Source organism: Rhinatrema bivittatum, chromosome 2, assembly GCF_901001135.1.
Source record: "Rhinatrema bivittatum chromosome 2, aRhiBiv1.1, whole genome shotgun sequence".
In the NCBI taxonomy this organism is placed as follows: Eukaryota; Metazoa; Chordata; class Amphibia; order Gymnophiona; family Rhinatrematidae; genus Rhinatrema; species Rhinatrema bivittatum.
In genome coordinates, this window is record NC_042616.1 from 45564125 (window position 1) to 45585897 (window position 21773).

The 21773-nt window shown below is 48.3% G+C and overlaps 1 protein-coding gene across 5 annotated transcripts in view; it reads right to left on the bottom strand.

Moving 5' to 3' along the window:
• Positions 1-21773, bottom strand: part of ABCB8 (ATP binding cassette subfamily B member 8) — a 152921-nt gene that overhangs the window by 81050 nt on the left and 50098 nt on the right. For 4 of the 5 annotated variants that reach the window (XM_029587971.1, XM_029587972.1, XM_029587970.1 and 1 more), the window contains exons 4-11: positions 21366-21460; positions 20840-20945; positions 20271-20432; positions 19611-19696; positions 19197-19294; positions 18745-18850; positions 17764-17797; positions 117-253 (exon numbers count right to left, since the gene is read on the bottom strand). In XM_029587971.1, the coding sequence (XP_029443831.1) occupies positions 117-253; positions 17764-17797; positions 18745-18850; positions 19197-19294; positions 19611-19696; positions 20271-20432; positions 20840-20945; positions 21366-21460 (824 nt within the window). The remainder of the gene's footprint in view (positions 1-116; positions 254-17763; positions 17798-18744; positions 18851-19196; positions 19295-19610; positions 19697-20270; positions 20433-20839; positions 20946-21365; positions 21461-21773) is intronic. The other variant, XM_029587973.1, reaches the window with a different exon arrangement.

Below are 21773 nucleotides of genomic sequence, written 5' to 3' on the forward strand. Positions count from 1 at the left end.
GAGACTGCCAGAGAGACAATATTGAAGGGCAGCAGAGGGAGTTTCAGACATCCTGTGTGTGCAGATACAACTGAGTGGCACAAAAAACAACTTTCGTGAGATGAGAGGGCACTGACCTGAAGGTGATGTTCTGAAAGGATACCTGCCCCACCAGGGAATCGAAGGGAATTATTTTTCCACCATACAGCAAGATCCGAGGTTCCAGCATGGTAAACTCAAAGACACGAGCCCCAGCGCTGAGTCCACGCACCACCTTGGGGAAAGGGAAATAATATAGCATGCATACTACTATCCACAAAGTTGAGAGTCTCCCATGCTCCCAATCTGCTAAAGAGAAAGCACCTTCTCTCTTCACCTTTCCACTCTGTTAGCACTACAATCCCCCTTATGCCAGCTTCAATACTTAAGCATTAGTGTTATACTACTTTCCAATCAGGCCCAGTCACTTCTAGTCTAGTCTAGTCATGACATTCTTTACTTGCCCTGTATGACAACATCCACAAGGGTAAAGAACAAGAGGTGATCAAAGAAACAGGGGCCTAACATGACAATAAGAATCACTTAGCAAGTCAATGCCAGAGCTGGAATTAGAACTAGGGCATAGGGTCATACAGTAGGTCAGGAAAAGGGGAGAAAGACATTCACTTGTCTTAGGAGCTGTCCCCATTCATAGCTCGCTGTGGTATTTTATTTTGCCAGATAATTCCCTTTCCTTGAATCTTACCACACCAGTCCATATAAGTGGGTTGTGTCTCCCTGCCTGCAGGTGGAGACAGAGAAAATTTGTAGTTCATGACATCACTCCTGGTACCTGCTCTAGTGCAGAAATAAACCTGGTCAATATACTTTTTTTTCCAAAATTAACCAAATGATAATTAGAACAAGCAAATAATTAACTTTTTAGAAATAGGAGCTATCCCAAGGCTCTCTTTGGGAAAGGAAGGAATTAACAGGTCTTACTCCCCTTTGTCTTCTCAATAGACTACTGCAATTACTGTACTTTCACCAGCCTAGTTTTGGACTGCTATGACAGGATTCAAGGAAAGGAAATTATCAGGTAAGATAAGGAAGAAAATATTTTTTATCATCTTGCTATACTAGTCTAGACAATGGAACATAACCAAATTACTGTTATACTGGATGGGGAAGTGGTCATGGCTGTTCAAGACCCTTGCCCCAAAGGCAGGGTCATTCCTAGCTCAGACATCTAAGTGGCAATGCTTAACAAATGAATGTAAGGACGGCCAAAGTTGCTGCCTTGCAAATATCCTCTGGAGCAACCACCCTAAATTCTGCCCAGAAAGCCACCTGTGCTCTTATTAAATGCACTCAGCTCTTCTGGAACTGGTACTCATTAGCCAATATATGCAGTGCCAATAGCTTTAAGTCATCTTGCTATAGAGGACTTAGAAGCTGCCATGCCCTTACAAGGCTCACTAACAGGACAATCTGTCCAACTTCTGAAAGGATTTGTTAACTAAGTTGAAGTGTTTTACGTACATCCAAATTTACATAAACTTCTATTTTCACCCTTGCAGTAGGGTAAGGTATGGTTGAGGAGTAGTTGGAAGATAAGATATAGTGCTGTGGGGTATACCTCTTGTCACTGTATACTATGCAATATGTTTTTATGTGCTGCTCTAGTCCGCCTTTCTCAATAATTGTCTAAGGTAGATTACAAATTTGTTTTTAAATAAAGACATCAGTAGGAAATTGACTGGTTAGGGTGAAAGCCTTGGGATGGATCACTACAAGACTGGGCCAGTAACTCAAGATATATCTCAATGAACAGAATGCCACCAGAAATACAGTCTTCAAGGAAAATGCTCAAGTTGCTTCTTTGATAGGCCAATAGGGAGTTCTTGCTAGATCCCTCACCTCCAGGTTAAGATCTCAAGTAGGGACCAATGGATGAACAAGTGGTCTGAGAGGCATTACAACCTTTAAATAGCAAACCACTTCCAGATATGTTATACTGAAAAATCTTGAATTCTTCCCTATAACAAAGCCACTACCTTAACCTTCAGGGAATTGAGACCCAGCGTTTATTGAAGCCATTCAGTAGGAAAGATGAGTAGAATAGATGACCTGAAAGTGGAAGATGACTGCTGCTGATACCAGGCAAACTTCCTTCAGACCAATACATATGCTGAACTGGATTCCTAGTCCTCAACATGGTCATAATGTTGGGAATCCCAGCTGCGGTCTGCTGCAGCTGGGTCCCCTTACCTGCTCCGGCAGGCACCAACGCCGGATACCCCCTCTGGTGGCACAAGGCGGCCCGCGTTGGTTCCCGGCCGCGGCAGGCCTCCCACGCGGTCCGGGATGTTGCCGGCAGGCTTCCTGCACACACCTTTCTAGGCAGGCAGGCACGCGCGGCGGGAAACCTCGGCCCGGCTCCCGAAGATGATGTCAGATGCCCGGGCTATTTAAGCCCAGCTCAGTCCAACATTCTTTGCCTTGGCAACAGGTCCTACTCTAAGTGCGTTGTTGCTGCGTTCCTGAGTTCCTACCTGCCCTTCGCCCGTGGTTCCGCTGCTCCAGTACCTGGCTCCTTGTTCCTCGGATTGTCTTCTTGGTCTCGACTTCAGCTTGGCTTCTTGGTTTCTCCATGTCTGCTGTCTGTCCTGACCTTTGGCTTGTTTCTGGTTCCTGTGAGTCCACTGCTTGCCCCGACCTCTGGCCTGATTCCTCGTGCTGTCTGCTCACTGCTTGCTCTGACTTCTGGACTGTCCACGTTTCTTCTGTCCTCAGCCTGCCTCAACCCGGACTTCCTGACACTGCCTCTTCAATTGGACCGCTCTGCACCAGGAGACCCCGCCTAAGTCCTGCCGGCCCCGGCACCCAAGGGCTCAGCCTGAGGAGTATGGGGTTGGTATAGGTGAAGCTCCTGCTGGATCTCCTGGATCTGCACCGCCTCCCGCCTATGAGGACCTCTGGGGTTCGTCCCTCGAGGGTGATCCCAATGCTCCTGCCGGCTCAAGTGTCCACAGAGCTAACACATAATCACCAGGATCAGACCTTTTATATAAGCATGACTTTTCAATGGCAAAATAATCAATGACAATTAAGCTGGTTCTTCCATTAAGATCAGGCCCCATAACAGGCCTAAGACCATCACAGCATCAGAGATTCCTTCACTCTGTGCCCCATACCACCATCTCCTTGCCCAATCCTAGGCTACCATTAGAACCAGGACTGGCCGATCCTCTATTCTGCTTGGTACACTTCCTATGAGTGGCCAAGAAGGAAACAGAAGGTGGTCTTCTGACAATGGTTGAATCAGGGCATCTATTCCCACAGAGCTGCCTTTTCTGCAATTGAAAAGGTTCCCCAATTTGGAATTCTGCCTCGTTGCTATGACATCTTGCTAGCTGGACTCCCAATCTATTGATCCTAAACTGGAAAGACATCTTACTCATTTCCTGCTCCCCTGGGTCCAACAAATGTTAATTGAAGTCTGCTTGAATATTGTCCTTTCCAGCTTTGTGAGCTGCAGAGAGCCACCAAGTGTCTGTCTATTCCATCAAGATCTCTCTCAGGTGACTGCACCTTGAGTATTGTGTACAATTCTGGTCACTGCATCTCAAAAAAGATATAGTTGCACTGGAAAAAGTACAAAGAAGAGCAACCAAAATGAGGAAAAGCTGAAGAGGTTAGGGCTTTTCAGTTTGGAGAAGAGACAGCTAAGGGGGGATATGAGAGAGGTCTTTAAAATCATGAGAGTTTTAGAACGGGTAGATGTGAATCGGTTATTTACTCTTTCGGATAATAGAAGGACTAGTGGGCACTCCATGAAGTTAACAAGTAGCACATTTAAAACTAATCGTAGAAAATTATTTTTCAGTCAATGCACAATTAAGCTCTGGATTTCCTTGCCCAAAGATGTGGTTATTGCAGTTAGTGTAGCTGGGTTTAAAAAATGTTTGGATAAATTCTTGGAGGAGAAGTCCATTAACTGCTATTAATCAAGTTTACTTAGGGAATAGCCACTGCTATTAATTGCATCAGTAGCATGGGATCTTCTTGGTGTTTGGGTACTTGCCAGGTTCTTGTGGCCTGATTTGGCCTCTGTTAGAAACTGGATGCTGGGCTTGATGAACCCTTGATTTGACCCAGCATGGCAATTTCTTATGTTCTTATAAGCCACCAGGACCTGAGACACATCCTCAGAAAGATTAAGGGGCTACAGAATTAACCTCTCAACATCCAGGCTGTGAGCAACAGAGCCTGGCGCTTGGGATGCTGCAGCCTGCCCTGATCCTGCATGATGAGATTTGGGGAAGTCCCCAGACTGATAGGTTTCTGGATGGACAATTCCTGCAGGAGTGGAAACCAGATCTGTCTCGGCCAATGAGGGGCTATGAGGATCATAGTTCCCCTGTCTTCACGAGGCTTCAAGAGAGTCTTTGCCACTAAGGGAATCAAAGGATATGCATACAGAAGACCCTTGACCCAGTGATGGGCAAGGGAGTCCAAGGCTAGTTTGCTATCTGATCTGTACAGGGAGCAGAACTGAGGCACCTTCCTGTTGCAGGAGGACGCAAAACAGATCTATGACTATGCTTCCCCAGAGGCAGAATATCCATTTTGCTACCCCGTGCTCCAGGGACCCCTCATGGGGTATGAAGGCTCGACTCAGCCTGTCCACTACCACATTCTTCATCCCAGCCAATTACATGGTTCTGAGCACCATCCTGTGGGACAGCGCCCACAACTAGAACTGGAACACTTACTGACACAGGCCCGTACCTCCCTGCTTGTTGACATACCACATGGCTACCTGGTTATTGGTCTGAATCAGGACAACTTTGTTGGACAGCCAATCTCTGAAAGCCCCTTGTGCGTACCTGATCGCCTGAGCTCCAGGAAGTTGATTTGACAAGAACATTCCTGAGCAGACCACAAGCCCTGGGTGCCCAGCCATCAACATGAGCTCCCCACTCCAGAGTAGATGCATCCGTAGTTAGCACAATCTGAGTAGGGAGACTCCAAATGGAAATCCCCTGTTCCAGACTGGAAAGTACCCGCCACCAGGACAATGAGTTACTGAAAGATAAGGTGACTCGGCTGCAATCCTGGAGGCTCTGAATGGCGTGGTGGCATTGACTCCTTAGGGTCCATTGAATTCTGTGCATGTGTAAACATGCCAAGGGAGTGACATGGATGGTTGCGGCCATATGGCCCAACAGCCTCAACATGTGCCAGACTGACACTTGCTAGCTCTGTTGAACCTCTGCCGCAAACGCCAAGGTGACAACCCGTGGTGAGGCAGAAAAGCCTTGGCCTGAGCCTTGTCTAGCAGGGCTCCTATGAAGTCCAATTGAGGTGATGGGCTGAGATGGGACTGAGTAGTTGAGAACGAACCCTATTGACTCCAGCACCCGAATGGTCAAGCACATAGACCTGACAGCTCCTGCCCGAGATGTGCTCGTCTAAGTACAGGAAATCATGTACTCCAGTCTGTGGAGGTGCACCGCCACCACGGCCAGGCATTTTGTGAAGACCTATGGGGCGGACTCGAGCCTGAATGGCAACACCCGGTACTGGAAGTGCCGATTTCCCACCACGAATCAAAGATACTTTCTGTGACCAGGGAAGATCTCGATATGGGTGTGTGTGTCCTTTAAGTCAAGGGAGCACAGCCAGTCCCCTGTTTGCAAAAAGGGGGATCAAGGTACCCAGGGAAATCAACCTGAACTTTTTTTTTAGAAACTTGTTGAAGGCCTTTAAGTCTAGAATGGGACAGAGTCCTCCTGTAGTCTTTGGAATCAGGAAGTACTTGGAGTAGAATCCTTGCCCTCTTTGCTCAACTGCTCTGGCCATTAAGAGGGAGGAGAACTCCGTTAGAAGTACATTCTGATGTGTTACCAGCCCCAACCATGGGCATGGAGGGCAATTTGGCAAGATACCCAATTGGTACCCCGTGACAGAATCCACTGGTCTGAGGTTACACTGGGCCACTGGTTTGCAAAGAACCACATCCTGTACCTGTCCATCTCCCCAGGTACAGGTGACTGGCTTACGCTTCCTGCAGCCCAGTCAAAACCCCATCCCCAGAGTTAACAGAGGAGCCAGCTGGGACTTGAGGGTTCTCTGCTGCCTGGGATGGCTGCGGGAGCCCTGATGATGTTGAGAAAGCGAGGAGATGAAGGACAGTACTTTTGGTGAAAGAAAGACTTCCTTGGCCTCAGTCATGATGGCCTTCAGGATGAGCAGGACAGGTCCTAGTACTGGCAGAGAGTTGTTGGAGGGCTTCATGGTGGTCCCGGAGTTGGGCCACAGCATCCTTCACTCTCTCCATCTCCAAAGAAATTCTATTCAGTACATCAGCGAATCATTCCTGTACTTCTGGTTGGAGATCAGAGACCCGCAGCCATGCCATTCTGCAGGCGCTGATTCCTGCTGCAGAGACTCTCTGTGCAGTCTTGAAAACATTGTAGGTCGCACAGACCTCATGTTTCCTGTACTCCAGACCCTTATGCACCAGCGACATGAGAGTGTCTTACTGCTGTTGAGGCAGCCGCTTAGCCACCTCCAGCACCTGCTACCAGATGTCCCGCGAGTACTAACTCATGTAGAGCTGGTAGGAAGCAATACGGGCAATAAGCATGATTCCTTGGAACAATTTCCTTTCAAGAGTGTCCATTGCTCTGTGGTCCTTCCCCGGGGATGCTGAAGAATGCGTCAGTGTGCTTGGCTCTCTGAAGGCAGATTCGACCACCACCAACTGGTGCAACAGCTGATTCTTGTTGAATCCAGCTGCCTTCTGGATGAGGTAGACCCAATCCGCCTTCTTAAATGGGAGACACTGTGAGGTGGTGTTCCCATATCATCAGTAGCAACTCCTTAAGGATCTCATGTACCAGGACCGCCACAATCTCCTTAGGAGGATCTCAAGCATTTTGTGCCTGGCATCCTCCTCTGTCAAAAGTTGAAATGGAATGGCCTTTGCCAACACCTTTACAAACCCTGCAAAGGTCAAGTCCTCAGGTGGGGAATTCCTTTGCTCAGCTGGAGAAGAAGGGTCTGACGGTAGACCATCATAGTCCTCAGAGGACTCCATCGGATCATCTCCCCAGGGGTCATATGGACTCTCATCTTCACTGTATGCTACAGGGGATGGAGTCCTGGGTGCTCGGCCTTTGTCCAGAGGTGCATGCACTGGTAGAATTGGATGGGGGGGAGCTACAGGCCTAGTTGTCTCTGCTGGTCTTGGAGGAACCAGCAACAATGAATCGGTAAGGGGAGGCCTCTGTGCCCCACTGGGCATCAGTGCCATTCCCAGAACCGGAGCCAGCTGGGTCGGTAATGCACCAATGAGCACAATGAGTTTCTCCACCAGCGGTAGGATGATGGGCAGCACCAGCTCTGGTGCCTTCGGTGTCACAGGCCCGATGCCCTGTAGTGCCCGAACCACTGCCAGCTAGACTCTATGCTCCAGCTCCTCTTCAAATATTACTGATGCCAACACAGACTGGGATGAAGGAGGGATAGCCAGATCTTCTTTGGATCCACGAGGAGGATCGGCAACCGGCACCGGGTCTGCAACTGTTTCCGCTGGTCCTCCGGCACTGACAGAGGAAGGGCTCTCCTCGCCGCGAGGTTGCTTTTGGGCATTGCGGCAAAAGCTGATGCATCCCTGCACCAGGCACCGTGCATCAACAGGGACTTGTGCTGATGCTTCTTAGGCTTTCCTCGATGCTCAACCCAGTCTTTCCCCAGTGCAGAGGTTAAAGATGATGAACTTGGCATTCTCGGCCTGGAGGAGATCGACAATGGTCTGTCTCCGGCGTCCTTATCTGCCAGTGGCATTGACAGAACAGACGGTCCTTCCAATGTCGATGGCACTGTATCCATCAGTGCAGGTCCAAGGTCCACTGATGGTGATGCCACCTCGGATTTCCTTGACCCAAAAAGCTGATCTATCTTGTCGAGTTGAAGCTGACATCCCTTCAGTGTCATCTGGGTGCATAAGCAGCAACCCCAGACGTCATGTGATGCAGCCAGGAAAAGGAAATATACCTCACAGATCAGTGAAAGACATAGTCTTCAGGCACTGGGAGCATTGGCAAAAACCAGACGTGGCCAAGACGGGGTGAAACAAAAAGACCACAAAGTCAAAAGCAATGGCAATGGGTATTGATGGCCAGCAGTCACCATGGGGGGAGGGGAAAATAGACCATGAAAGGAAACTTACCCGAAATGCCTAGATCCCTGACAAGAGTCACTATGGGAATGCACAGAGAGGGACCTGGCGACTGATTCAAGAGGAAAAAAAAAATGCAAAAAAAATCATGATGAGAAAAAAAAGTTTTCCACAAGGCTAAAACAGCCAATGTGATCTCAAGCACACTGTGAGTCTTACAGCTCCGTGGAAGAGAGAATGAATAGGGACTCCACATCCACGCCTGGTATAGGGCATGCTGGGCATGCTCAGTGTGTCTAGTCAAAGTTCTACAAACTTTGACATAAGTTTCCGCATTGAGGTTCCATCTGATGATGTCACATGTGTGAGGACTACCATCCTGCTCATCCTCAGAGAAATGTCTTTCCTCCTCTTTCAAGACCCCTAAGAGACTGTCTCTCTCCCATGGGAGACTGGTTGGAGGCAAGATCTAATGGAGATCCTCGGAGATGTCCCTCTCCTGAAGAACATCTTGAAAGAAGTTCTCAGATTCTCCAAAGAATGCTGAATTTAGGAGGTCTCTTGAAAAGTCAACCATAGTGTGTCCTAGAGGGCTCCAGTGGGCCTCCCAAGGAAGTAGAAGATGAGGGAGACAGTCTAGGCTTTCTGTTGCACTTAATGGAGGCATCTCCTGCCAAAAAATTCCTGAGTTCCTCCCTTTGCTGCAGCAGGCCAAGATCTGACCCCTGTGTGGTCTCCTGCACCAGGGAATCTTGTCACATAGCTGCCCAGTGCTTCCCCTACCTCCCACAGCTGCTGAACACACGTGCTCAGAGACAGGGGAACTCCAGTGGCAAACTCCACACCTACAGCACTTTCTTTGATCCTCCATGCTTCCCATTCTCCCAGATCTCTCCCAGAAAAGCTGTGGCAATCCAAGCTGGTCCATGCAGTCTTTTTTTTTTTTAATTTAATCTGCTATTCTGGTCAATACAAAGACTACTTTAAATAAGGAAGGAACAGGATCAAAGTCCTCAATGTTGGAGGCTGAGAAGAAAATCAATAGGCCAGAACCCTGAGAAGAGAATTTCAACCCTCAAGGGGTTTGGAGTCCCTTATATTCTCAGTAACCAGTAACCCCAAGGCTACTTGAAAGCAGAGTTGCTTACCTGTAACAGGTGTTCTCCCAGGATAGCAAGATGTTAGTCTTCACATATGAGTGACATCATCAGATGGAGCCCTGTCACAGAATACTTTAGTCAAAGTTTCTAGAACTTTGACTGGCACACTGAGCATGCCCAGCATGCCACTAACCCTGTGGCCACACGGGGTCCCCCTTCAGTCTCGTTTGTAGCAAAAAGTACGAGCGGAAAATAAAATAAGAAAACGCTATCGAACCCAACTCCGCGGGGTGGTGGGTGGGTTTCTACCCTCATACGAAGCAGGCCAACCAGCACACAACATGTGCAACAGGCACAACAACTGGGGTGCTGTTGGCAATGATGAGGCAGCCTGAAATTCACAGCGGGTTGAGGAAGGATGAGTTGGGTTTCTACACTGGGAATAAGCTCCGTAGGACAGACTGGCCAAAGACAGAGTCTTGTCAAGACAGTAGTGGGCTGCGAAGGTGTGGCGAGAGCTCCATGTCGCAGCCCTGCAGATGTTGGCAAATCGGTAGTATGCTACTGATGTTGCCATGGCCCTGACTGAGTGCGCTTTCACTTGTCCCTGAAGTGGAAGGCCTGCTTTTTGGTAGCAGAATTCAACGCAGTCTGCCAACCAGTTGGAGAGAGTTTGCTTGCACACCGCAACTCCAAGTTTGTTTTTGTCAAAAGAAACAAAAAAAGAGTTGGGCGAACTTCCTGTGGGCCGGAGTGTGGTCTAAATAAAATGACAGTGCACGCTTACAGTCCAAGGTGTGCAGAGCTCACTCACCTGGATGAGCATGAGGTCTTGGAAAGAAAGTGGGCAAGACTATGGACTGATTTAAGTGGAAATCTGTTACCACCTTAGGAAGGAATTTAGGATGAGTTTGGAGAACCACCCGGTCTTGGAGAAACCTTGTATAAGGTGAGTAGGTTACAAGGGCCTGTAACTCACTTACTGTGCGAGCAGATGCAATTGCTACTAGGAAAATTACTTTCTGTGTAAGATATCGGAGTTCGCAGGAGTGCAGTGGCTCAAAAGGAGGATGCATGAGCCGGCAAGTACCACGTTGAGGTCCCATGCCACAACCGGTGGTCGTAGAGGCGGCTTAAGCTGTATTAAGCCTCTCATGAATAGACTCACCAGGGGTTGAGCCATTATCGGGGCATCCCCTACTCCTTTATGGTAAGCAGAGATGGCACTGAGGTGTACTCATATGGAGGAAGTCTGTAGGCCAGATTCCGAGAGGTGCCAGAGATAATCCAAGAGTGTTGGTGTGGGGCAAGAAAAGAGGTTAAGGTCCTTTTGTGTCTTCCATTTAGAGCGGTAAGACTTCTCTTGAGGCGATACCTGAGAAGCTTCCGCCCAGGACGCGGCCTGGGAACGAGTCGAATGAGCCCTCAGATCCACCGGAAGCGGCTTACCCAAGCGGCTTACCCTTTACCAAGTACGCGGAGCCAATGGCCTCCTTAAGCCAACGCGCGGCCATCGGGCGGGACGCCGCGGCCCCTTTGAAGAAGAGACCTCCGCACGTCCAGCTTCCGCAGTTCCCCGAACTGGGGATCAGTGGACTCCCCGACCCGAAACGCCGGTAACTCCACTGACTGATTCACGTGAAAAGACGACACCACTGTGGGAAGGAAGGAAGGGATCGTCCGCAAGGACACTCCGGAATCGGAAATCCGCAAGAACGGTTCCCTACAGGACAGCGGCTGCAACTCCGGGACACGCCGAGCCAATCGCCACCCAAAACACCGTCTTCAAAGGAAGGTCTTTAGTAGTTGCACGCGACAATGGCGCAAACGGAGCCAAGCCTAGGGCAGAAAAACCCCGTAGAGGTTCCAAGACGGCCAAGGGGGACGCAATGGAGAACGGAGACGTTTAGCCCCCCCGAAGAAAACGGGAGATATCCGGAAGAAGAGCCAGAGAGGTTCCCCGGACCTAACCCCACAAACATCCAAGCGCAGCCACCTGGACCCGTAGCGAACTGAAATAGCCACGTCCGACAGATCTTGCTCTGTCTCCATCTACTGGTGCGGAGTCACAACCCAGGTGTCCTGGACTGATCCTGGTACGTACAGGGAACAGTAGTACGTGACCGACCTTACGGATCGCGTCGGTGGTAGAGCATGCACGAGGAAGTCATAGGCTTCAGCATGCAAGGCGTCATTTGTATCTTTGGTGGGTGGAGACGGAATTAGGTGCACCAGTCTGTGAACTTCCGGTCCCCCCCCTCACTGAATGTTTATTCCAAGGCCTCATGCTCACCAAGGAGAAAGGGCCTTACACACCTTAGATTGCAAGCGTACTCTGTCTTTCTACTTAAACCGCACTGCAGTTCACAGGAAATCCAATCAACTCTTTGTTTCCTATGACCCAAACAAACCAGGGAAAGCAGCGGAAGCTGGACGTGCGGAGGTCTCTTCTTCAAAGGGGCCGCGGTGTCCCGCCCGATGGCCGCGCGTTGGCTTAAGGAGGCCATTGGCTCCGCGTACTTGGTAAAGGGTAAGCCGCTTGGGTAAGCCGCTTCCGGTGGATCTGAGGGCTCATTCGACTCGTTCCCAGGCCGCGTCCTGGGCGGAAGCTTCTCAGGTATCGCCTCAAGAGATTGGCAGGGCGGCTACCTGGAAGTCGAGGCATACCTTTATCAGGCATTCCCGGCTGGATGTCCGGGCTCCCGATTCCGGGGGATTTGGACAGAGGGTACTCTGAGCGGCCTCTCTGCTTCCCACCCTAGGTAAGTTTTGCTCTGGTACATCCCAGGTGTCCTGGACTGATCCTGGTACGTACAGGGAAAGGAAAATTAGTTTCTTACCTGATAATTTTCGTTCCTGTAGTACCAAGGATCAGTCCAGGATCCCGCCCGCAGGGCTTCGCTACAGTAACGGAGAGTCCGCTCATAATTGTTCTTAGTCCTGCTGTTCGCTTGTTTAGCTCCCGGTTGGGGAGTCCGGTTAGGAGTTTGGTGCTAAGTTTTGGTTTGGAAATGAATTTTTCTAGCCAGTTTTGTTGCTTGATTGCATTGCTACTTTGACATTACGTATGACTGAGGGGCTGTGACTGGCACAGGGGCATAGCTGCCATCTGTAGTAACTACGCCATGCGGGCTAGTTTGCACTGGGCCCAAGTTCTACAGGCGAATGCAGGTCTTTCGGTTCAAGAGGCCACACAGGCGGATAGACTGGAGGCTGCCATCGCTTATAGTGCGGATGCTCTCTATGATCTACTGCGTACTTCGCCTAGTTCCATGGTTGCTGCTGTTTCGGCGCGCCGATTGCTTTGGCTTCGCAACTGGGCAGCGGATGGATCCTCCAAGGCTCACCTTGGGGCACTGCCCTTCAGGGGAAAGCTGTTATTCGGGAAAGAGTTGGATGATTGAGTCTTTCCCTTGGTGAGAACCGGGTTTTTCAGGCTCCCAGAAGACAGGTCCAGAACTCGGTTCTCATATTCTGCTAGGTCCCGTTTTCCAAGGTAGCAAGAGATCTCGTCCCCAGAGGTCCTCTGGGCCTTCTTATCGCTTGACGTCTTCACTGGCCCGGTGGAGATCGTGCAAAATCCAACCTGTAAATGTTCTTTAATACGTTGAGGACCCACTGGTCGGACGTTATTTTGGCCCAGTCCTCGAAAAACAAAGTCCACCTTGCCCCTACGTTTGGAACGAAGGGCTGTGGCTGCCTTAAGAAATGGACCAGCAGAATCTCATTGCGAGGCCTTGGGCCCCGTGCCGGACGGGGTTCCTCCCCGTCTGCCATAACGCTTCCCCCTGAAGGACTGTGAACACGAAAAGGCCAGTGAAGACGTCAAGCGATAAGAAGGCCCAGAGGACCTCTGGGGACGAGATCTCTTGCTACCTTGGAAAACGGGACCTAGCAGAATATGAGAACAGAGTTCTGGACCTGTCTTCTGGGAGCCTGAAACTACAGGAACGAAAATTATCAGGTAAGAAACTAATTTTCCTTTCCCTGTACGTACCAGGATCAGTCCAGGACACCTGGGATGTACCAGAGCTAACTTACCGAGGGTGGGAAGCAGAGAGTCCCGCACGGAGTACCCTCTCTCCAAAACCCCCGGCAATGTCCTGAACATCCAGCCGGTATGCGGAGTCACAACCCAGGTGTCCTGGACTGATCCTTGGTACTACAGGAACGAAAATTATCAGGTAAGAAACTAATTTTCCTTTAAGGTCCTTTTGTATCTTCCATTTAGAGCGGTAAGACTTCCGTGAAGCTACGAGGACTTGAGAGACACTACAGCCCCTCAACCTTTCTACTAGCATCAACTTTTCAACATCCAGGCCGTCAGGGATAGGGTCTGGACTTTCGAGTGGCACAACCTGCTGTGATTCTGTGTTATGAGGTTGGGTGCTGTGCCCAGGTGAATGGGTTTCTGGACAGAGAGGTCGAGAAGTATGGGAAACCAAACTTGGAATCGGAGGGTATGCAAATAGCAGGCCTGTGTTCCAGGGACTGGCGAAGGCATCACCTGGACCGGATGGTATACACCCCAGAGTTCTGAAGGAACTAAAAAATGAAATTTCAGACCTATTAGTAAAAATTTGTAACTTATCATTAAAATCATCCATTATACCTGAAGACTGGAGGATAGCAAATGTAACCCCAATATTTAAAAAGGGCTCCAGGGGCGATCCGGGAAACTACAGACTGATTAGCCTGACTTCAGTGCCAGGAAAAATAGTGGAAAGTGTTCTAAACATTAAAATCACAGAACATATAGAAAGACACGGTTTAATGGAACAAAGTCAGCATGGCTTTACCCAGGGCAAGTCTTGCCTCACAAATCTGCTTCACTTTTTTGAAGGAGTTAATAAACATGTGGATAAAGGTGAACCGGTAGATATAGTATACTTGGATTTTCAGAAGGCGTTTGACAAAAGTTCCTCATGAGAGGCTTCTAGGAAAAGTAAAAAAAAGTCATGGGATAGGTGGCGATGTCCTTTTGTGGATTGCAAACTGGCTAAAAGACAGGAAACAGAGAGTAGGATTAAATGGGCAATTTTCTCAGTGGAAGGGAGTGGACAGTGGAGTGCCTCAGGGATCTGTATTGGGACCCTTACTTTTCAATATATTTATAAATTATCTGGAAAGAAATACGACGAGTGAGATAATCAAATTTGCAGATGATACAAAATTGTTCAGAGCAGTTAAATCACAAGCAGATTTGTGATAAATTGCAGGAAGACCTTGTGAGACTGGAAAATTGGGCATCCAAATGGCAGATGAAATTTAATGTGGATAAGTGCAAGGTGATGCATATAGGGAAAAATAACCCATGCTATAATTACACAATGTTGGGTTCCATATTAGGTGCTACAACCCAAGAAAGAGATCTAGGTGTCATAGTGGATAACACATTGAAATCGTCAGTACAGTGTGCTGCGGCAGTCAAAAAAGCAAACAGAATGTTGGGAATTATTAGAAAGGGAATGGTGAATGAAACTGAAAATGTCATAATGCCTCTGTATCGCTCCATGGTGAGACCGCACCTTGAATACTGTGTACAATTCTGGTCGCCGCATCTCAAAAAAGATATAATTGCGATGGAGAAGGTACAGAGAAGGGCTACCAAAATGATAAGGGGAATGGAACAACTCCCCTATGAGGAAAGACTAAAGAGGTTAGGACTTTTCAGCTTGGAGAAGAGACGACTGAGGGGGGATATGATAGAGGTGTTTAAAATCATGAGAGCTCTAGAACGGGTAGATGTGAATCGGTTATTTACTCTTTCGGATAGTAGAAAGACTAGGGGGCATTCCATGAAGTTAGCATGGGGCACATTTAAAACTAATCGGAGAAAGTTCTTTTTTACTCAACGCACAATTAATCTCTGGAATTTGTTGCCAGAGGATGTGGTTAGTGCAGTTAGTATAGCTGTGTTTAAGAAAGGATTGGATAAGTTCTTGGAGGAGAAGTCCATTACCTGCTATTAAGTTCACTTAGAGAATAGCCACTGCCATTAGCAATGGTAACATGGAATAGACTTTTTTTGGGTACTTGCCAGGCTCTTATGGCCTGGATTGGCCACTGTTGGAAACAGGATGCTGGGCTTGATGGACCCTTGGTCTGACCCAGTATGGCATTTTCTTATGTTCTTATGATTTGTGCTCTTTGGTCCCTGTGAAGAGAGCAGAATCGTCCACTTTGCGGTTCTGGCTGGACGCAAAGAGGTCGATATCCGGTTGACCCCACTGGTGGAAGATTCTGCCCGCAACAGTGGGATCTAGAGACCACTTGTAGGGCTGGAAACTTCAGCTGAGGCAGTCCGCCACTGCATTCTGTGTGCCTGCAAGGTAGGTGGCTCGCAGAAGAATTGAGTGTGACAGGGCCCATGCTCAAATCTGCACCACTTCTTGGCAGAGGAGAGCAACTCTGCTTTCTCCCAGGACAAGCAGGATGGGAGTCCTCACTTATGGGTGAATTGCAAGCTACAGCTGACTCATATGAAGCATCTTGTGGCATGCGTCTTCCTCCATCACCAATGAAAATGGGATAGTTTCAGACATCTGCTTGACAAAGTTAACAAAGGAGAGGTTTTCAGGAGGAGATTGACTCTTTTCTTCCGGGGGTAAAGGCTCTGAGAGCAACTCATCGGAAGCTTGTGAGTCCGAGGATGCCTCTCCCAAGGACCATAGGGAGTTTCTTCCTCACCTGCCAGTTCTGAGGGAGGAAGGATGCCAGAGCCTAGAGGGCAAGAAGGCATCAATGGATGCAGCACTGGCCTCGAAAGAGGTGGTGCCGGCATCGAAGCGGATGAGGTGCGCTTAGGCACTGACAATCCTGATGGCCCTGGAACAGGCTCCGGCATGGGTGGATCCCATGCCGGGATCGGGCCGGAAGTCCCCTCTTCATCCTCTGAGGAACCCGGTATGGGAATCGGGACCTGCGGAGACCTCTATGGTCGACTCGATGCCAGCGTGTCCGATGGCACGAGCTGAGTTGGCAGGCACTGATGTGGGGTCCAGGCACTCGAGGAGCGGTGCGAACATAAAGGACGCCGGTACCAGCGCCGGTATGGGGGCTGATGCTGGTGGCGACTTAAAGCCCCGGAGGGCATTGAGCACTGCCTCTTGGACCAGTCTGTCCAATTCCTCCCTGAAGGCTGGCATGGATAGCACTGCGCCTGGGGTAGGAGGCAGGCTAGGCGTTACTGGATGCTCCACAGCGATCTGTGGATGCTCAGTACCCAGCACTGACATCGGTGGGGAATGCCTCGGGGTCCTGGGTCCAGAGAAGGATGGGTCTCCTCTCCCCGGGCCCTCTTTGCAGGCGGCTCGGTAGAAATCGATGTGCTGAGGTATTGGTGCTGGCACCGAGCGGAGACGTACGTCGGTGCTGGTGACTATGTTTCCCTCGGTGCTTGGTCCAATCCTTCTCCAGCACAGAGGACGATGACACTGATGCCTTCCAAGGTGTTGGTGACGGACGGTCACCCACACCACGATGATCCTGGCGGGACGTCTCCGAGGTTGATGGACACTCTCCGGTCGAAGCCACTTGAGCTGGAATCAATGGAGCAGAATGTTTCGACGCAAACAAATGCTCCATCTTGTCCAGTTGAGTGCGCCGGCTTTTGGGGGTCATTTGTGCGCAACTGGGGCATCGACAGGTGTTGTGCGAGGGACCTAAGCACAAAACGCAAACATTATGCGGGTCTGTTATGGACATGGTCCTCGGACACTCGGGGCATTTCCTAAACCCAGTTGCCATGCCGAAAACAATGGCGGGTGCCCGGTCAGTGACCATCGGGCACAGAGAGGTAAGCCGCCAGGAACAGACTGCAAAGCAGGGAATACACTTACTGAGAGTCAGAGGGAACGGAGCGCGATGGGGGACCCCAGTGAGGGTGATTTTAAGAAGGTAAACTTCAAATATTTCCATGAGGAAAGCTGTGAGGAATTTCTCACAGAGCTCCTAACCGCAAGGTAACTTGCTGTATGGAAAAAAAAAAAAAAAAAAGAGACTGAAGGGGGACCCTGTGTAGTCACAGGGTTAGTGGCATGCTGCGCATGCTCAGTATGCCAGTCAAAGTTCTAGAAACTTTGCCAAAAGTATTCCGTGACAGGGCTCCATCTGATGATGTCACCCATATTTGAGGACTACCATCCTGCTTGTCCTAGGAGAAACCACTTCACCCCTTGGAATCTCCAAAGAAGAGTCAACCAAGAACCCTTCAAAAACGCTGCACTAGAACAGATATGTCTGCACCTGTTAGACAGAGAAATACTGCCAAGGTTTACTACTGCATCAGGGCATGTACTGTGAATAATGTCATGGAAAACTTGTAGTTCTGTCTCCACCTGCTGGCAAGGAGGCACAACCCACTTGTCTGGACCGGAATGGCAAGATAAGGAATATAGCTTTGATCTGTGCAGAAAATTATTCTGGACTTTAGTGAGGAAAACTAAGGATATCAACTTGCTGATTCATCTTCCCATTGCCCACTGAACCCATAATAGTCAGCTGCATGCTTACCTGCCCAAACAGCACAGAGAGATTTGCCATCGATCTGCCAAAACAAAGGTGAATAGGTTTCCCAGTTAGTGCTGCAGCCACAGATGCTGATGGATGTGTCTGGCATTCCCCCACCTCCAATGTCTTAAACAAGTTTGATGCTTAGTCCCTACAAAGAATTTCTAGACTTATTCCACAATATTGTGAAATCTTAACTTTTTCGGCTTTCCCATCTTATATAGGCAGAGGTTCCCTATTCCACAGAATGCGTCAAGAGTTAGAAAACAAGGAATAAAATCAGAATCCCCAAAACTGTGATATTAGATACAGTAGCAATAATCTTCTCAAATCAGAATCACCCAGGGGTCCTGAGGAATGTGGTTATGAGTCTGAATACTACAGAAAGACTGGTATGATGACTGATAGAATTACAGACAAGGAAGTTGTATTCATTCGGGGAATTCTCAATTCCAACTGATAAAAAAAAGCTTGGTACTAGAAAACTGGATACAGTGGTAAAAGAAGAAAAAGACACAAGAATGGCAATGCCAATAGAAGCGTTTGTGTCAAATGACTATTCTGTGCTACATGAAGAGAGAGAGAGATCATCAAGAGATAATATAAGACCAGAAAACATGGCAAAAAGATACAGAAATAGCCCCAATTATATTGGGCACCACAAGATATGTTGCCTGCCCATATTACACCCTATGAGCGCCAAAGGGAGCTCTTTTTTGGCAGAATGCAAATGTAAATAAAGAGCACTTGCAGTAAAATTTGAGAAACTGAGATCATAATCATGTGCCCTGTTCATTCCTGTCATGGTATGTCTAAAACTAAACCACTTGAGCAGACTTCCACAGTCATAAGAATAATCCAAAGCTTAGATCATCTACAGTAAATGTCTTCACTCCTTCACATAACAAGAAACAGGATGTAAAGGATGAAATATAGTTAATATCCAGAGTGGAACTATGACAATATACAAGATAATGTGCTAACCTTTGGACTGTCTGTGAAGCCACCAGAAAGGACATAAGATCACCAGCTGACAGCTTATTCCCTGCCATCATAGCCCCTCCAGCAAAGATCGTGCCCAGAACAACACCTAAATAGGAAAAAAGGAAAAACAAATCATGTCATTACTCTGTGATCAACATGGAAAACATCTAAAGCATCAATTTGGCCCCACATTACTCATCAGCAATACGAATCAGACTAAGGAGAAGTGAGTTCTCTCCAATGCAGGATTTCTACAAGGATGCACACCTCCTTCCCTTTCTTGAGGGTCTTCACAACGCTGGGGCACCTTTCTGTCCCAAAGTCTCCCAAGAATGGAGCAAGCTCTCTCTTCTAAAAAGGGCTATATGGAGGCCCCCCATCTCATTCAATTCTTAAAAGGGAATCTCTCAATGTCCCTTCTCTCCCTTCAAATCAAACTGAATTATACTTACAGTTAAGGACCAAATTTGAAAGACCTTGGAAAACTGCAATTCCCATTCCTAGGATCTCACTCACTTGGCAAGACTTATCCACCTCTGCAGAGTAAAGCCTGCACAGAAAGGGACAGAAAAATATTACAAGCTACTCAACCCCAAACCCAGGACCTTAATTCAGCAGCCATGATTTATGCACCACTGCAAACTATAAATCAGAGACTAAAGAAAGGCGATTTATAGAAACGGAAGAGGGGACAGAAAAATACATGCATTGGAGTGGTGAGGATACAGTTACAGCTTAACCTCTCTCAGCAATGTGAACATTGAGAAAAAAGGGGTCATCAGCTCCTCCCATCCTCTCTCCTGGTTGATCACCACATCCTCATTCTGCTCTCCCCTCAGTGTCCTTACGCAGACCTCCATACTCACTCTTCCTCTCTGCTTTCCATGGCAAATGCCCTCACTGTCCGGACATTTCCCAATGCCTCATCAGCTACACCTGTTGCCTTTGCCACCTGCAAACAAGGACTAATCAGAACCAATAGCTCTGGGCACGGAGGGGAATAAACTGAAACAGGATAAGGACTGGGATTCAACTCAGGCACATGAAGATAAAAGTGAAATGCGTAAGCAAGCATGTTCATCCATTCAGCATAACAAAATATGAAGTTCACAAAACCTTAATATATGCCACTGGAGTTTCTTGGGTATCAGTTTGGCTTTCCCTTTCTTTCCACAAGGTATGAAAACTCAGATTTTAGCCCCCACACCCAGGTGATGTCATCGGCCAACCCCCTTAAGACTGACACCTAACAAGGGGTGGAAGGTCATTTCTGAAGGGTTGATCCAAGAGGTGGGGTGAGGAGGGAGAGTGGTCTCCCCTTACCCACTTGAGAATGGGTCTATTTCATAATTTGCACCACAGAATACTAAGATCTAGGAGCTGATCTTTGATGCTGCTTTTTCTTTCAGCCCTTTATGGCCTCCATGAAAGTACTGACTTAAAGCTAGATCAGTAAGTCTCACCACTCCACTCAAGTTATTACTGTCTCTTCCTGTACAGAGCCTGGCTTCTGTGTCTAGCCATACCTGCTCCTGGGCTCGGCGGGACAGCGTCCGGAGGAAAGAGCCGATTAATGCCCCAGCTCCTACCAGTGTTGGTAGCACAACCACTAGCAGTCCCGTCAGTCGTGGAGAAATAAGGTAGAGAGAGATGAAGCAACCAGCAATCTGTGTGAGACTGCGCAGGCCCTGCATGAGAGGGAGGAAGGTTAAGATACAGCTGGCAATATATTATACTGATGTTTAAGTGGGGGGAGGAGGAGGAAGAAAGTGCGAAAAACATCCACCTAGCACACAAATGTGCACAGAAGGGATAGCAAGTACAGATCTGCATATGTGGGGGTACAGCGCAGGTACAATGGTGGGGGGTTTGAAGGGAACTGGAATAGAGCTGTGTGCATATGACAAAGGTGATACAGAGCTGAGTGAGAGTCTGTAGTCAGAGGTAACTCTTGGATAGAAGAGTGCTTAGAGTATCCATATAATGCCCTATGCATGTAACAGAAACACATGACACGGATGCAGCAGGCTTGCTCCCGACTCTAGCAAGGGACAGTTGACAGACAAGGGGAAAGAAACTCCAAGTACATACTCACCTGAGAAATGACCTGTTTAAAAGAGGATTTAAATTCCTGAATGTCTGAAGTAAGACGATTCACCAACATTCCTGTTTTATTAGCATCAAAGAAAGCCAAGTCCTGCCTATGACAGAGAACGCAAGAAAATGACTACAATGCACTTATGCATAAACAGGTACATATACTTGGAAATATGAATACACATCAACGTGGATGTATGTGAAAAATGCTTTACACCATTGTGGACACGCACACCAATCAAAGCAAGTATGCTTTCCAGCCACACAGACAGCCCATTATCTGCAAACACGTACTCCAGACTCAGATTAAGCAAGCACATGCATACTTCCCCAGCAGAAAGTCACCAGTGTAAATGGGCACAGCCAGTACACAGATACCAGTGCGAGCAAGAACATGCCCCTTTGCAAAGCAAACATATTCCCTAGCATATGTACACACACCAGCATAGGTTTGTAGTGTGAACGCATGTCTGAGCAGCCATACAGGCCTGGCATCAGGAGATGGATGGCATGGTCAAGTTTACCGGAGCAGGGATCTGAAGAGGGCCTTCCTCATGGTGGCTGCAACTCTCTCCCCCACTCGGGAGAGGAGAACGATGTACCCAGATGTCAAGAAACCCTGCAGGGGAGGAGAGGAGCATGAACAACCAGACCCGCTCAGTGATCACTGACCCAGTCATATGTAATAAGGAAGAAACTCATCACTTAATAAAAAAGTCCACAAGCATTTAATTCCTACTCCGAAAAGAAAACAGGAAAGATGACATAGCATGACATTCCACAGAGAATACAGACTGACCAGGGAAAAGGAGGCAGACCTGTATGAGAAAGGCAGGTGTTGCACAAAGCCATTTGTTTTCCTCATACATATGACTGTGCATAGAAGACAGTGCTTAAGAAACCTGTGAAAAAAAGTTTAGTACCCTTTTTTA